Source organism: Mastomys coucha, unplaced genomic scaffold (genome assembly GCF_008632895.1).
Source record: "Mastomys coucha isolate ucsf_1 unplaced genomic scaffold, UCSF_Mcou_1 pScaffold8, whole genome shotgun sequence".
Taxonomy (NCBI): Eukaryota; Metazoa; Chordata; class Mammalia; order Rodentia; family Muridae; genus Mastomys; species Mastomys coucha.
Window position 1 is genome coordinate 56242092 of NW_022196914.1, and position 17596 is coordinate 56259687.

The 17596-nt window shown below is 43.1% G+C and overlaps 1 protein-coding gene across 2 annotated transcripts in view; it reads right to left on the reverse strand.

The window, feature by feature from the left end:
- The window catches only part of Iqgap2 (IQ motif containing GTPase activating protein 2), a 275140-nt gene that overhangs the window by 102574 nt on the left and 154970 nt on the right, over positions 1 to 17596 (reverse strand). For both annotated transcript variants that reach the window (XM_031360159.1, XM_031360160.1), the window contains exons 6-11: positions 17529 to 17596; positions 16349 to 16462; positions 14412 to 14590; positions 12399 to 12486; positions 7379 to 7542; positions 4288 to 4448 (exon numbers count right to left, since the gene is read on the reverse strand). In XM_031360159.1, coding sequence (XP_031216019.1) covers positions 4288 to 4448; positions 7379 to 7542; positions 12399 to 12486; positions 14412 to 14590; positions 16349 to 16462; positions 17529 to 17596 — 774 coding nt within the window. The remainder of the gene's footprint in view (positions 1 to 4287; positions 4449 to 7378; positions 7543 to 12398; positions 12487 to 14411; positions 14591 to 16348; positions 16463 to 17528) is intronic.

Sequence of the window (17596 nt, forward strand, 5' to 3'; positions counted from 1 at the left end):
TGAAACGTTCACTGTAATCAAGGCTCCTTACAACCCAACCTCATACCCAATCCAAGCAAAATTAAATCCTCAATGACACGCAATGACTTTCCTTTTCTCTTTCCTTCAAAATTATGGAATTGGACCCAAATCCTTGAATATTCTAGGCAAATATTCAGCCACTGAGTTATAATCCAAGGCCTCTTTTATTTTTATGTTGAGACAGGGTCTCACTAAGTTGTCCATGTGACTTCAAACCTGCTATGTAAACACAGATAGCCTGTCACTTTACTCCTCCTGCCCAGGGCTCCTGAGCAGCTGAGATTAGCAGCATGTGCTGTCATGCCCAACATGCCCACCAAATTCCGTAATATATACTTCCAGAAGCCTTGACGACAACTCAGAGATTTGTGATATGCTTTCTCAGCATTTCAATGCAGGAGTTGAATTAGAATAGTCTAGATTCATTTGTCACCTGTCCATTACTCTATGTGTCCCACGGAAATTACTCAAAACTTTTGTCTTCTGTTGTTCTCTCCTTGCCAGGCACTGAGATCCCATTTCTGATCTCTGACCCTCCTCACTGGGTGTAACTTTGGGTTGATTCTGGCCAACTGTTCTGATTAGTTTTTATTTTAAATTGAGGGAAACTTTTACCATATATTACCATGAAACACTCCTCTCTCTCTCTCTCTCTTTCTCTCTCTCTCTCTCTCTCTCTCTTTTAGAGTCAATTTTACCATTGAAAATTTTATAACCAATGTGAACTAGTTGGGCAAAAGTAAAGAAACTCAAGAGTCTAGACTGTCCCATTTTTTGTTCCCAGGGAATTAAAGAGCAATCCTTTAGGTACATGATTCACCTGTGGCTTTTGACTTGATACCTGTTAGAGGAGGAAGTTAAGAATACTACAATGAGCCTAAGTTTGTCTCCTTGGAGGTGACAAAATTACCCCAAGTTCTTCATGCTTAGAAGTGACACTAAAGTGTCTTTTATACAATGTAGCTTAAGGAAAAAAAGTTCTTCAAAACAGGAAGCAGTGTTGACAAAGGATGGCCTCCAATTGAGGCCAACCCAAAGTAAGCAGAAATTGGCCAAAGATTATGCATGAGAATTTTGCTTTTCAAAGTCACAAAGAAGTTATGTTACTAATGTCTAACAAGTAGCACAGATGAGACCAACGGCAAGGACCAATGGCGATCTGTACTGGTTAGCCTTCCGCAGAGACCAAGACCATTCTTTAAGGAAGTACAAAGCCTTTCTGGGCCTCTTATGGACTTAATAAAAATCTAAATGATGGCTCTGTAGGAATCCTCAAGAATTGGCATAGACAACACCCATGAGGTCTTTAGAAATATACACTAGTGAGCCAAAGGGAAAAGTTTTAGGAAGAAGCCCATAGAATTCCACAGGCCCCTCAAGTGAAGGCCCTTTAGGATGAAGTCAGTACTGTAGTGAGATAGGGAAGGATGAGAGGTAGCCTTCACCTCCACAAGCTTGCAGAATGGGAAAAGGACACAAATTCCAAAAGGCGAGCATAAAAAAGTTGGGGAAAGTAGAGGTAACCTCAGAGAATAGGTTGGCAGAGGTCAAAGGTGAAGTGGGAGGGACTAAGGGGCGGAGTACCTTTCCTGGACAAGCACTGGACAAGCACTGGCCTAATTACTGACTCCAGACTCAGAGCAGTTCAGCGGAAGGGCAGGGAGGCTTTGCTATTTTATTTTGTTTATTTTTGTCTTTACAGATGTAGAAGAAAAAGATTTGGGTAGAGGAGGCCAAGTAGAATAATTTTGGCTCCAAGGTGTATGTTCTCTAGTCACTAGCTCCCAGAAGAGACAACCTGGGTAGAGTGAGATGGGTAAATTATAAAATAAAAACATTCTCTACAGTAGGCAATGTGTTCATCCTATGCTCCGTGAAGGTGCCAAGTTCCTGATGCTGAAAGGAGCTGCATAGAGACAGAGAGTCCAGCAGGTCCAGTGTTGTTAGTGCTGGCGTAACTAAAACATCCAGTGCCCATAGAAGTCTAAAACTATGATGCCACTCAGTCATAGGCCAGAGGCTCAACTATACACTAAAATAAGCCCGTTCTTTTTTGCTGCTGGTGCTGGTGGTAGTGGGGGTGTATATATGTGTGTGTGTATGTATGTGTATATATAATTGTATATATTGTATACACATACACACACGTATTTTTTTTTTTTTTCATATTGAAACAGAATCTCATGTAGCCCAGGCTGGTCTCAAACTTGCTATATAGTCAAGGAGGATTCTGAACTCATCTACCTGCCTCTGTGCCCTCATTGTTGGAATCACAGGAGTGTGCCACTATGCCAGGCTGACCCCTGCCATTAAGTTACTATTATATCATGAACTTGGCTCATGTAGGCAATGTGGCTCTCAAATGGAGTGAGTCCATTTCCTTAAGTGGCATTTGTAGATAGGGGACAATTTTGACCAACAGAATGGATGAGTGGAGTAGATGGAGAAGTACTGTTAGTCAGAGGGCAGGTGGCCTGGCATGTCTGACAACTGCTTTGCCAAGGGTCACTGTTAGATTTTAAACCTTCCTCAAGGAGCAAGCGTTATACTCTACCATCAGGATGGCTCAGAGTTTGGTTAGAGTAGTGTGACTGGCGACCGGAGGTGGAGAGGAAAGAGGTGCGAGCTTCACTGTGGAACCTACTGCATAAAGGGAGAGACACCAAGCTATGAGGGTGGTCCCTGGAGAGGGAGCCCTTGGCTGAGCACTGGATACAGAGATCAGCTGGGCCCAGTGGACACGGACATGAGCAGGACCCTCACGCCTGAGGTTTCTGGCCAAGGGTGACGTGAGACTGCGATTTCTAAGCTTAGGGCAGAGTGTGATCCATTTGACAGGAGCAGAAGGAGGAGTCACTGCCTGGCAAATACAGGCTGGTGGCTGTGTGAGAGCAGGAGGTTTTGTTCAAGGAGCACAGGAGGAGGGATTTCTTCAGGAAGACTAAAAAGGCAACTCCACTGTCCCTCTGCTTCTTCTCCGCCATTTTGTACATGTTCAAGTGACCTGACAGCATTCCTCAGAGTCTAAGAACTCTTTCAGTTTCCTTTGCAATTGTGCTAGATGCAGCTCTAGCTATCCACCAGGTACATTGGAGCCTATTTAGAGTCACTGGCTAAATATTTGTCAAGATCTGGGAAGACATCTCCCCCTGGTGGTCACAGCAATTCAGGGGTCACTCATCTCCTTTCCTTTGTCCTATCTAATCTCTAATCCCAGGGCTGATTGCTTTGTATGTGTGCTAAGGCCCTGCACTCAGAACCCAGAAAAAAAGAAAGGACAAGTCTCTCATTTGTCTTTGAATTCCAGCCTTAGTATTCTCTCTAGATCCATTACAGTGGTACACGAGATAACTAGTAAATGCAGTTAGCTAGGAACCTGAACGAAAGCTCTCAAATTGAGGTATGGCCCATGGTGCTTCCAAAGGCTCTTTTGGTTCAACAATCAGAAGAGGGAGTTAGAAACTTCCTTGTCAATAGAATGGATACATTGTATAGATAGCTACTTCTAACTCTCCTAAGGAAGCCGGAAGAAAGGTGTATTTTCTTTTCTTTTTTTAAAATTAAATTTAATATTTTTACTTACTCACTTTACATCTCACTCCCTGCTCCCCTCCTAGTCACTCCCTCCTACAGTTCTCCCCTCCCCTTCCCTTCTCCTCTGAGCGGGTAGGCTCTCCTGGGTATCCCTCCTCCCCACCTTGGCACATCAAGTCTCTGCAAGGCTAGGTGCTTCCTCTCCCACTGAGGCCACACAAGGCAGCCCAGCTAGTAGAACATATTCCACATACAGGGGACAGCTTTTAGGATAGTCCCCAATCCAGTTATTTTGGACCCACATGAAGACCAAGCTGCACATCTGATATAGGTGCAGAGAAGCCTAGGTCCAGCCCGTGCATGATCTTTTGGTTGGTGATTCAGACTCTGAGAGCCCCAAGGGTCCAGGTTAGTTGATTGTTGGTCTTCCTGTGGAATTCCTACCCCCTTTGGGGCAGCAATCCTTCCCCTATTCAGGAAATTGTATTTTCAATAGCTCCTCTAGGTATTAACTGAGGATAAAATCAGTAGTTAATACAAGATGATAATTTTGTCCCTAGGAAAGGATGAGAAAGAAGGTCTCTTTTGGCAGAACAGACCACTCTTGAGAAAATGCAAGAAGGGTATGTGGACTTTTCCACTGAGTGAGTTGTTATTTGGGGGATGGAGGGGGATATCTGCCAAGCACTTTTTTTTTTCACCCTGAAAGAGCAGACGGGAAGTGCTCCTTACCGGTCCACGTGAGCCTCGTCCAGATTGTTGAAGCCTATGGTGGGGCTTCGGAGTTGGTTCTGCACAGCCACAAGGTCACTGTTCTCCAAGGCCTGGTTTAGCAAAGCAACGGCAGATAACATTTCCACAGCAATCAGGAGCTCCTCGTGGGCCAAGTAGTTCTGTTGGCAAACACAGGGCAAAGTGAGCTCCCAGCATCACACTCACTGCACATCTGTACTTTGGACGTGGAAGGCATATGACAATGAGCATGCCCACCTGCTCTTCATTGGCTTTCAGGAAAGCCAGGTAAATGGCTCCTAGGCTCCCTTAGATTATTGTTTTGGGGGCTGTGTTATATATAACCTGCAGTTACAGTGTCACAAATACCTGCATCCCATGGATGATCTCTAGTCCCGGTGGTGCTGGCTGCCTACCAGGCTCCATCCAACCTGGTAATTAAGCCACTGGTTAGACAAAATGGGTTGAGAAGTCCAGTTAAGATCTCAGTACAGTTAATAACTGGAAACCAGGCCCAGGAAAGAAGAGCTTTACCTAAATGTTATAAACCTAGAAAAACAAACATGATCTTTAAGCTGAGGAAGTTGAGTCTAACCTCCAAAAGCTAATTTTGCTTTTATAAATTGGGTGGGAACTTTAAATGTGGCATAAAGTTTAGATATTTGATGCAATTTAAGGTAAAGCTTTTTTTTTTTTTTTTGTAAAGCAAGGAAGAGCCTCCAAATTTACATATTCATGAATCTATTTGGCTTATTCATAAATGTGTTAGCTTTCAAAGCATCTTTTTCTTTCAATACTTTCTTGCATTCAGTGCTTTGATAATTTTATATCATTTTAATCAGTTTCAAAAGGGATAGTTCTTTTGTTATGTTGAAGATAGGCAACTTAAAAAGTTACTTTTAAAAATGCATATACAACACTGTATTTTAGAATATTATATATGCAAAGTATATTCATATTAACATACACATTATAGTTTTCTGGATTGCCACAGAAAATCTTAAAACAAACTGATTTCAGCATGACAAAGCACTGATTTGTGTTTTATAGCAAACAGGAAACTGTAGCAACCAAAGGAATACTTTATTTAAATGACACAGATTGACTATACATTTGCCACATCGTGCAGTTGTAAGACTGACTACAAAGTTACAGCCAATGCTTAAGTACTTCTCTTTCTCTTCCAATGTACTATTCACTCCTGTCCAATAGGGTAAGACAAAAGGACAAGAAAGCAGGAAGAGAGGATTTGGCTGCTGTGTGGATGGCAGAGCTGGACTTGAGTGTCTGAGCTTCAAATCTAGAAGTGGGAGAGGAGAAAAAGGACCTAAGTAGGATGCCTAAAAAAATCTGGTTTTTCTTTTACTACAAAGTACTTATTTCTATGTAGAAAATGTATGTGGAAAGTGAGGGAGGTCTTGAAAAGTAAGAATAAACCAACAAGTCCTCTAATCCAGGGACTGGAGAGGTGGCTCAGCAGCTAAGAATTCTTTCTGCTCTTCCAGGGACCTGAGTTAAAATCTCAGAACTGCCAGGAAACTTATAACTGTGACTCCGGCTCCAGGGTAACACCTAAGGCCTCTGCGGGCAAGCGCGCACACACACACACACACACACACACACACACACACACACACATACTTTTTTAAAAAAAAATTCTATAACCCAGACCTTTTAGGCTATAATTGCTTGTTTCTAATCCACTAAGATTTACAGGTGTTATTCCCTTTAACTGACTTTTTTAAAAATTATATAATATGCACCATCATCCAATATAGCCTCTGGTTTTTGTTTCACTTAATGGGGACCTTTTGTGATGATCATTATTCATTAAATTAATTTATTTAAATTTATTTATTTATTTATTTGTGTGTGTGTGTGTGTGTGTGTGTGTGTGTGCGCGCGCGTGTGTGTGTGTGTGTGTGTGTGTGTCCAGATGTCAGAAGGAACTTGTGAGAGACAGTTTTCTCCTTCTACTGTGTGGGACCCAGAGATCAAGCTTAGGTCTTCAGGCTGGGTGGCAACTGCCCTGTACTTATCAAGCTATTTCATAAGGCATTATTTCTCTACCATCCTTTACACTGCATGGTATTCCAAGCACAGGAAAAATACCACAAATTAAGTAATCTTCTATTAGTATCAATCAACATGGAGTTAGGTTCTTTTTTTTTACTCTGATAGACACATTGTGAAACATCTCTGTGGCTAAGCTTCCTGATTCCTATTCTTCAGTTTTCAGAATGCAACAGAGTCATGAGCCTTTGAGACACACTGGTCTCTATGAAGGCTATACAACTTCACATACCAGCTTCTCCCCAAAGTGCCAGCTGCTCCATATTTATACCCACACCCAGGCAAAGATTTCAAATATTTGAATAGTCACCAATCTAATTTTACATACACACACACATACACACACACACACACACACACACACACACACACACATTCATCATTTCATTTACAAACATTTATATGAAAATGTCTATTTAATACTTTTAACATATTAAGGATCATACATTTACAAAAGTCAAAGCCATGCTGCCAATTGTTCCCAGTGGCAGATTTCTAGAAATGCTGATTTAAAGCACATTTCAATAGTCAAAATTATTCCACATTATTTTTAATTGTGTATCTCTGTGTGGGTCTGTATGTGAATATGTGTCTGCAAATGCCCTTCCCTTGGAGGCCTGAAGCATCGGGTCTCTCTGAAGCTAGAATCCAGGCGGTTATGAGCTGCCTGACATGGGTACCCAGAAGAGACCTTGGGTCCCTGCAAGAGCAGCATGAGTTCAGAGCTCCTTCTCAGCCCAAACACATACACAGAGAAAATAGCAATAGCCTGTTCTCATGTGTGTCTGTGCACGCTACCCCTGGGTTTGCTAACTATGCCCTCAGCGTTTTTCTCTTGGACTAAAAGCAAGAGTTAAAGGGAAACTGAACCCTGGGACTGGCACCAGGGACCACTGAGGCTGGGTCTGTGTAACTTACAGCTGGAGATGCTGTCCCCCTGACCCTGACTCCCCACGTCTCTCAACAGCCTTCCTTCTTGCTGGGACTTGGTGAGAGCGTACACACAGCTGCGCCTCACCGATGTGTTCTGTTTCTGGAGGTTGAAGAGTTCATTTTGATACATAACAGCAGCGAAGGGATAGACAGCCGGCAGCTGGGCTTCCGGTTTCTTCAGTGCAAGCAGTGTATTCTCAGGGTCACCTTCCTGAAGGACAGCATTGATGTGGTCCACAGCAGCCAGCCCTAGAGGGGTAGGGGAACATACTAAGTGAGAATGTATGCTTCCCTCTGTGGCCTGCCCAGCCAGCCCCTCTTCCCAAGGTCCTGATATAAGGCAGTCATATTTCCACCAATTCTGAAAAGCTGCGGGTGACGATGGGCAAAGCTTTGGAAGTCAGTTCAGTGATTCAAGTCACCCAAATGCCTGAGGCTAGTTCCTAAGAGAACTGCAGCACCAATAGACCTTGAGTTCTGGATCATTCCTGCTAGTGTGATGTCCCTACCAAAGCTGTGTGTGTGTGCGTGTGTGTGTGTGTGTGTGTGTGTGTGATACACATGTTGTGCGCATGGGTGCCAGTGTATGGGGCACACTGTGCAACGCAGAGGACAACCTTGGATGACACTCTTCACTTTCTACCATGTTTGAGACAGAGCGTCTTTGGTCATTAACTGCCGCTCACTCCCACCTCACTCAGATTTCTGCGGCTTTGCCTGTCTTTCTGCCTCTTATCTCCCCATGGGAAGAGTGGGGTTGTAGATGTGTGCCATCTCATCCAGCTCTTACATATGGGCTCTGGGGATTTCAGCTAAAGTCTTCACACATCTGGGGCAAGGACTTTACCCACTTAGGCCATCTCTTTGCCCCACCACACCCTCAAAACTTTTCTTTCAGGAATGGCTCTTTTCTCGCCTCACCCATGATGCCAGCAAAGTATTTGTGTCCCGAGGATTCCCCGTCTTGTGAATCTCACTGGTAGGTAAAGCTGGAACACAGTGCTCTGTATGTTTACTCTGTGCTGCTCCTTATACTGCCTCACAGTACAGGAAATCACTAAGGTATGCGAAGACCAGGAGCAAGCCTTGTCCTGATGCCGTAATCTCCCAGTGGGGCCATACATCATAAACCCACAGCAGAATTTGATACCCTGCTGCCCTACTATCTGAAACAACCCTGAATGCCTAATCCCTCCATCAGTTATACCATTCAGGTTACAAAGAGCTTCAGCACAGGGGGAGGGGGCTGGGAATGATGGCGTCAGCAGAGTTTTCAGAACACAGAAGCTGAACTGCTGAACCAACAGGGGAATAAAAAATGAGCTGTCCCTGGTCAGGAGAAAACCCGACAGAGCCTACAAGATTTGCCTTCTAAGGAAGGCATCTGGGTACTGGGAGTAACAGACATGCACTGGTCTATCTTCCTAACGGCATGGCCAGACGGCCCTTTCTGACAGGAAGACGATTTATCTCCTGAGGAGCTTCCCTGGAACTTTCTACTGAGAGCTATCACTTAATAGCAGGAAACATGACTAATGGAATCCTTCAGGTCACTCTTACCCCACAAATTTACACTACACTCAGCATAAAGGATCCATAGAAACCGAACTTTCCTCTTTTGGTCTTAGAATTCACTTGGCAAAAGAAAGAATTCCAAAAAGGCAGGCTTGCGATTGCTCTACGTCCTGCTTCATTAGGATTCTGAAGCCTTCCAGCTGCACGAGGGATTTCCTGGGGTTACCCTGGCAGGATTTATCTCTTCACCTCTGAGAACTTTTTAGATGCACGTTTATATGAATGGGTAGTAAATAATTTCATAAACATATTCCAGAAAAACCATGTCCTTAAAGTGCCCTTAGAACTATTTCTCCTTGGGGCTTGGAGCTTGGGCTCAGAGGAACCTTTGCTGCCCTTCCAGGGGGCTGGGGTTTGGTTTCCAGCATTTATATGGGGGCTAACAATTATCTACAACACCAGTTCTAGGGGAGCTATTGTCTTTTAATCTCTGTGAACACCAGACATGCCATGTGGTATACAAACAGGAAAAAAATTATACATAAATAAAATCTAAATTATAAAAAAATCTTAATTTTTCCTGTTTTTTTTTCAAACCCACCCAAATTGGTTTTTTTGCATTCTGCATTTAGCAAAACTCCCAGTCCTAATATTGACAGAATATACCACATAGAAGGCCTGTGACAAACCTGGAAACAAATGACTACAGTGCAAACACAACTGAAGTCTCTGTGGAGGGGGCCATTGACCTACGCACCCAAGCATCTACCAAGGCCGTTAACTGGCCAGTATGATTGTAAGTGCCTCAGCATTAGTGTAATAACCTTCAAGGTTGGGATGAACGTGTGGACATTCCTATACTTTGCTTGTAGATTTTAGAGTGTATGAATAGCCTACTGTCACACCATTGTCTACATGACTTTCAGTTCCTCTGGACTACAACTTTTTCCAGAAGAGATGAATATTTCAGAAGATCCAAGCCACCAAACAAGACAATATCCTTACCAATTTTATTTTGTACTACTGGTACAAATCACCTATTGCCTGATATTTTAAAATGGACATGAAAATATAGCCAATTTGATAAAATCTGTGGTCAGGAAGTTAGGTCATTGGATATCAAGTAGCTATTTGTAGAGAATTTTATTAGACACACAAAAAAGAAGGCTGCTTAAGTTATAAACATTTCCAAGGCTACGGGACCATCTCCTCTTGAAGTTTATGGAGCTCAGATGGCTCATTGGCAGTATTAATATCTTCCTACAATTCGTTTCTGCCAAGGATAGTGAAAATCTCAACCTTCACGAGTAACAGGAACAAAGAGCCCTGAAGCTGGGCTTCGTGTATCATTACCCACATGTTCACGGCTTCTTTTTTAATCATAGAATTCACTTGGCAAGAGAAATAATTCCAGAAAGGAAGGAAGGCTCTAGATTGTGATAAGTCTTGAAGCCTTCCAGCTTCAGAATACTAAACAGGTAGCAAAAGAGCATGAGCCTGCACCCTAAATTTGTAAGGCATCGGCATAAACACAATAGCAGTCAGCTCTCATGTATTTTGTGTGAGCTAAATTCTGGAGCTGGGATGTTCTGCCAGACACTGACATGAATTAATCTGCACTGGCATCTTTGATACCTGCAGGACTAGACTCTCCAACAGCTTAGGAGTGGACCTCCTAGTCAGTCCTGCAGGTGTGTATTTGAGTGTTCAAAGCACTAAGGAACATTCCTAACTCATCTAGGCAGTGACATAGAAAGCACCTTTTGAACTGCTCTGATTGGCAGATAATTCAATTTTAAACTCAGTGGAAGTTCATGTGATCTGTTAAATGGGTCCAGTGGTCTTTCATGTATTAAGAGATTGGGGAAAATTAATATAGGGAGAATAAGTACAAGAGAATTGCTTACTGCCTCTTCTGATGTTCATAACTTTGACCAGAGGAAGGAAAAGTCTAGTGATTAATGGATCTAAATTCATATCTGATCTTTTTTTTTTGGGGGGGGGTGTTTTGAAACAGGGTTTCTCTGTATTGCCCAGGCTGTCCTGGAACTCATTTGTAGACCAGGCTGGCTTCGAACTCAGAAATTCGTTTGCTTCTGGGATTAAAGTGCTGGAATTAAAGGCATGCACCACCACTGCCTGGCTTCATCTGATCATTTTTAGTTACCTGAGTTTTCTGTTTTTTTTCACAGTCTGTTCCAGTTAGCTTTAATTATCCAGTTGAAACAGCCTAGAGTTACCTAAGAAGGGATTCACATTTGAAGGAATGCCCAGATCCAATTGTACTGAGAGCCTGACTACCGGAGACTCTCTCGATTATTATTATGGATATAAGAGGGTCCAGCCCACACTAGGTAGTGCTCTTCCTTGGTCAGGTGGTCCTGTATCAGAAAAGCGAGCTAAACTTTCTAAGTACAAGCCTGCAATTGAGCTATCAAGCAGAACTTCTCCATGGCTCTGCTGCCAGTGCTGGCTAGCTAGTCTTATGCCAGCTTGACACACAAACTAGAGTTGTCTGAAAAGAGGGAACTCTTGAGAAAATGTCCATAAGATCCAGCTGTAAGGCATTTTTTTAGTCAGTGATTTAGGGGGGAGGTTCCAGCCCATTGTCCAGCAGCTTGTTCTGGGTTCCCTAAGAAAGCAGGCTGAGCAAGCCAGGGGAAGCAAGCCAGAAAGCAGCACCACTTCACAGCCTCTGCATTAGCTCCTGCCTTCAGGTTCCTGCCCTGCTTGAGTTCCTGTCTTGATCCTGACTTCCTTCAATGAACAGCAATATGGAAGTGTAAGTCAAATAAACAGTTTCCTACCCAGCTTGCTTTTTGGTCATGGTGTTCTGTTGCAGCAATAAAAACTCTGATACGGTAGATTCCCACTTTGACTCCCCTTGGTGATGGATGAGTCAATGAATCCCTTCCTCCCTGGCTAAGTTGCATTTGGTCAAAGTGTTTTACCACAGAGCAGAAAAGAAACTAGAACAAGTCACCTAACTGAATAGGGTATAGAAGAATTGGAACTATGTAACTGCCACACAGGCTCAGGAGCATAGACCCAAACTTGCTATCATGCCACTTAATTTTGCCCCCTAGTAGTTTCATTCAGTTGAAGTAAAGCTATATAAACTGGGGGAAAAAAAAGAAAAAAGAAAAAGAAAAGAAAGAAAAAGCCCCATAAACTAAAGCCTATGAATGACTAAAAAGCAAAATTGTTAGTAATATCAAATCTTGTAAAATTTCATTGGGGCACAATTATACAATCAGGAGCAAGGAACCACTTTCACTAAATTGTAATCTTTTGCTAAATAACAGTATCAGTCCTATGAGGGACAGATCCAAAATGGCACACACCACAGGAAGGCAGGAAAGGAGCAGTTTGTAGACACTTTGACAGGTTGTGTGTGGATCTCACAATACCAGTGAGGAAGACTCATTGGGAACCGGTGGGATATCGCATCACAATGGCAAGCAGTGTTGACAGACTTCTCATTACATAAGGCAGTTTTGCAAGTTATAAGTGGGCAGTTTTGCAGACTCTAGCAAAGAAAGCTTACACTGTATAGAAATATCTATTCCCAACAGATACGCGGCACTTACTGTTGACTGTATTGATGTTGCTCTGAATTTCTGCCTGCGTCAGCAGCTCCTCATACGCATCTCTCTCTTCCTCTGAAATACAGCTGTTCTGCAAAACAAAATCTTCACTGATCCCCCGAGCTTCAGTTGGATGTTCCCAAAGCAGAAAACTCAAAAGATAAAGGGGGGCCTGCTCCTTCTCACTTGTAATCAACATGAGTACCTGTGGGATACCTGCTCCATGCAGGGCTCTGTGGGGAGGAACAAGAAGTACAAAGACCAACAACATGGCTGGCAGATCTGTGAATAAGGATAAGTTTCTAATGGGAAACAATTAGAAGGCATCAGTCAATATGGCCATGCTTACAGACGCAAAACAGGGAAATACTGGAAATTTCATTTGAATCCATCTAACAAAATTAAAAAACCAGAGATAACAAATATGCATAGAAGAGATTACAGTCTAGTTAGAGGAATACGGTCAAACTCATTTGGAAAGAAAAATTGAAACCATGGTAACAACTGAGGCAAACCTGGAGGAGCAGAGTAGAGAGAAGCAATAGGCCATTGGCAGGTGAGTTTGGTTAAAAAAAAAAAAAAGAAAAGTCACAAAGCTTAGTCTAAACTCTAACCAAAGACCAAGCTAAACACTTGTACTTAATTTAGTTAGTATTGTTTTTTTATATTTTGTTTCATTTTGAGAAAGGGTCTCACTATGTGGTCCCATCTGGTCTGTAACTCAATTTGTAGACCAGGCTGGTTTTAAACTTCTATAGATCAGCCTGTCTCTGCCTTCTAAGTTCTGGAATTAAAGGTGTGTACTGTCATACCTGGCCCTGTACTTAATTGAAGTAGGAAAAAGAGAATCAGGACAGGTTTTTAGTGAGGTGTTATTGGATCTAAATTAAACACAAATTCTTCCACCTCATCTTCAGAGAGGGGTTGGAGGATAATAGGAAACCAGAGAGATCCAGGTGGGAGGGGCTATGAGAGTCCTGTGGAAATCCTGGAGGCCAGCCTGTGAGACTGAGAGGCAATGGATTTCAGTTGGTAGGCAAAGGCCACAGAATCTAGCTAGGAGCAGGAGAGAGGGGACAATCTAGATGAGGTGGCACTCCTCTCAAACCATGGAGGCAGAGCATGGAACAGTGTGAGGAGAGCAAGTGGAAAAAATGATTCCTCTGTGGTTGGTATAAGGTCTTAGGGATGCAGAATGCAAACTCTGCAGGGGTGGACAGGATGACATAGGAGGGGCTCACTTAGAGCTATTAGCTCATTTCTACAAGTGGAAGGCTCAATGGAGGAAGAATAGAAAGAGATCAACTTGAGACTTGGGAGAATTCCAACAGAAAGAGGAAGAAGGAAGAAGAGACTCCAAGAGATCAACATGGAGAATTGTTACAGCCCAGACTTCCACCAGGCAGGGAGCAGAGCCTCTTGGGGTAGGTGGGCCACGGACATGTCAAAAGCTACCAGGCAAGAAAAAGTTATCAAAGAAGTAATGGAGCTCAGACCAATGAGAGAAGAGCTGATATGAAGTTTCAGTACGGACGAAGTTGTTAACCAAGATGTTCCAAGAAGTGGATGGGTTTAGAATTAAGGTCAAAAATAGGCTTTCTCACTAGGTGAAGGGGATACCTTTAGATGAGATGGGGTTGGTTGGGAAAATGTGGAGAGGCATGGATAAACTTCTTTCCTGAGAATTTCCTTGTTGAACTATTGATGTCTGCTCATCGATACAAATTTTCATAATTGGCATTGAGCCTGAAGATGACATCAGAGAAGGATGACCTGAAGCTGCTGTCTCTAAGTTTATAACATGATATTCAGTCCTTCAGTGTCCGTCATGAAAGAATATATTATTATGTTACTTAATTTAGGGTCTTCTAACTCTTAAATTCCACCACCAAATCAAGAAAGACCACTGCCAGTTGATTCATAAATCATCAAGGCCAACATTAGTAACAGCTTTTCGAGTTAGAAGCTCATAGCCATATCATTAGTGCACGGATCACCCAGACTTTCACTAAGTACCTTCAGTTTGGCGTTTTCCTCTTTTTTCTTTTTTGCTTCCCACAGTGTTTTCTGGTACTCCTGTGAGAGGCTGTCATCCACACAAGTTAACATGGCGTTGGGGTTTCTTAGTGTTACGATGGTCTGCTTGGCCACTCCCTTTTCAATAGCCTCATTAATGGCGATGACTGCAGCGTGTACTGAAAGGTAAAAGAGAAAGGAAGACTTCTATGTAATCAGCAAAAGATGTTGGTGACATTGATACCCCATGGACTCAAGCAGTTTGACTGTCTTCTTTAGCTTCCAGAAAGTAAAAGGTGTGGAGAGATAGCTCAGTTGGTAAAGTGCTTGCTTGAGTCCTGGCATTATCTAAGAAGCTAGGCATGGGGCATGTGCTTGGAATCCCAACCCTGAGGAGGTGGACACAGGTGGGTCCCCGGGGTGAGCTGACTCAGCAAGCCTAGCCTAATTATCTAGCTTCCCTGTTTCTAATAACAACATGGACAGCTCCTAAGGAACAGCTGGCTTCTGTATGCAATGCACATCTATACACACAGCACAGCCAAAGAGAGACCTTGGACAAATGGTGGAGCACCTGCCGATCTCTCTGCAAGCTTGCCTGTCCTCAGGCTTCATCCCAGCCCAGCATCTGTGACATAATTCTGATTTGTTCTGAGATGGACCAGGCGCTATGCCATGCAGTAGGGCACAGAGTCAGCCCTGGCTTCCTGAACAGGGCAACACAGCCCAACACAACAAGTGGGTTCTAAAAGACATCTGTAATTTAGCTTACAGCACTGAAAGAGTCACAGCAGAATATACCCTGTCACAGGGAGTAGAGAAAATGTTTTACAGAGCAAAAATTACTTCTGAAATCTCCAATTTCACACCGCACACAGGCAAGTTTAAAGTTCAAAAGTCAAACAAATACCCTTGAATAATACTAAGAACAAAAATGTCAGGGTTCTTGGTGTTGACTGTGCGCCTGCAAATGTGGTGAGTGTTCCTGAAACTTGCTGGACTTTTTGCAAGAAATGTGGCAGCCACCAGCCTCATAAAGGTGAGGGTTCTCTGCCCAGGGAAAGTGGTATCAGATGGCTGTATGGGCAAACTAAGCCCAGTCTGCTCTGACGGGTTAAACCTGGAGCCCATAAGTCTATCTGCAGATCTTAGTGGATGCTACCTAGAAGAGATGGAGGTGTTTTAAACTTGGAAGTGATGAGAAAGGACAAAGAGATCCAGTTCTAGGCAGATTTTGTTATGAAGACAGTAAAATCATGAAGTTATTCATATTCACTTCATTTGGTTATGGTCGGTTTTGGGGGGGTGAGTAAACCATCATCATCATCATCATCATCACTATCACCACCACCACCAAAACCCAAAAGAAGCAAAACCATTAGGGTTTTTAAAGTATCTTCTAAGTATCCTGTTTTGTCTTTTGTTTTTTGTTTTTTTTTTTAAGTGTCCACATAAATGATTGCTCCAACAATCACATTATACATTTTTGCTTTGCTCTTTTTTCTTTTTAAACAACAGGTACATAATAAACGACTAAAGAACTTAAAGAACATAATAAACGACTAAGAATTAAAGATGATAAACATCTTCTGGTATATTCCAGTTACACAGCTGATTTGATCAACTGCTTGAACACAGAAATTAACTCTGCTTTTTCCCCCCCTGCTAGTGAGTGCGTGGTGCTGGAGATGGACCCACCAAGGCTCGTACATGGTAGGCACACACTCTTCCAATGAGCTTTCAGTATCTCTAGCCCTGTTTTCCAATCAGTTAAAATATACAGCTATGAGAATTATTCTGCAAAAGCGCCCCTCAAGGCATGGCTACTGTTCCCTCTAGCTCACGTGCTAAGTATCCTGTTTTATGTCATTAAAAACAGCGAATGTACAGGGGTAAGTTGCAGGCCAATGGCAAGCATGGATGTGAGGCCAGCTTACGTGCAGCTTCATCCACAGACAGCTCGTTGGCCAGAATGCCGCCGATTTTACTGAAAGCCGGCATCTGTATCCCGTACTTCTCCAGCTCTTTCCTCATATTACTGATCTCCTCCTCTGAAAGGATAACAGAAAACAAAAGTCAAAGAAGGCCCCCCATAGGCAAAGGCAAAAAGGAGACCCTCTTCCTTAGGAAGGTGGACTCATTTCCAAACAATCTGAGAGCCTTTCATGCCATAAACCTGAAGGAAGGCACCAGGTAGGAACAAGCGAGATAGGCCAGCATGGTGATTAGTGCTCAATGTCAATTTGGTAGACTCTGGAATCACCTGGGAAATGGGTGCCTGCCTGTGGGAAACGCTCTTGACTACATTAGTTCTAGGAGGGAAGATCCACTCACTGTGTGTAGCACCATTCTGACAGGGATCCTAAATCATATAAATAAATAAAGGGAAGTGGGCGGCACCATGCGTTCACCGATCTCCTCTCTGACTGTGGCCACAATGTGACCAGCTTCTTCATTCTTCTGATGCCCTGACTATGCGCCACCATGAGAGACTGAACCTTGTACCATGAGCTAAAATAAACCCTTTCTCCTTGAGTTATTCTCATCAGGATATCTTCTCACAGCCCCAGGAAGGAAACCAAGATGGCAGGTTTTCCCTTGTTGGTATAGAGCAGTGGTTCTCAACCTGTGGGTCGCAACCCAGTTGAAGGTCAAATTTTTCAGAAGTCGAATATCAGATATCCTGGCTATCAAATATTTACATAAGATTCATAACATGGGCAGTGGTGGCGCACACCTTTAGTCTCAGCACTTGGGAGGCAGAGGAAGGTGGATTTCTGAGTTCGAGGCCGGCCTGGTCTACAGGGTGAGTTCCAGGACAGCCAGGGCTACACAGAGAAACCCTGTCTCAAAACCAAAAAAAAAAAAAAAAAAAAAAAAAAAAATTCATAACAATAGCAAAAATTACAGTTATAAAGTAGCAATGAAAATAATTTTGTGGTTGGGGATCGGCACAGCATGAGGAACTGTATTAATGGGTCCTAGCATTAGGAAAGCTGGGAACCACTGCTCCAGAGGAAGGAGGGAACCAGTAAACTCAAAGGGAAGAAGGCATCTGCCTGTCTTCTCATCACTGGATTGCAGAGGAGAGGAAGGCAGAGAGGACAAAAGAAGTACCTGTGAAATCCACTTTTCCCAGCAAATCCTGGATCTGGGGCGCAATCCCCAGTTTAAACAGATACAAA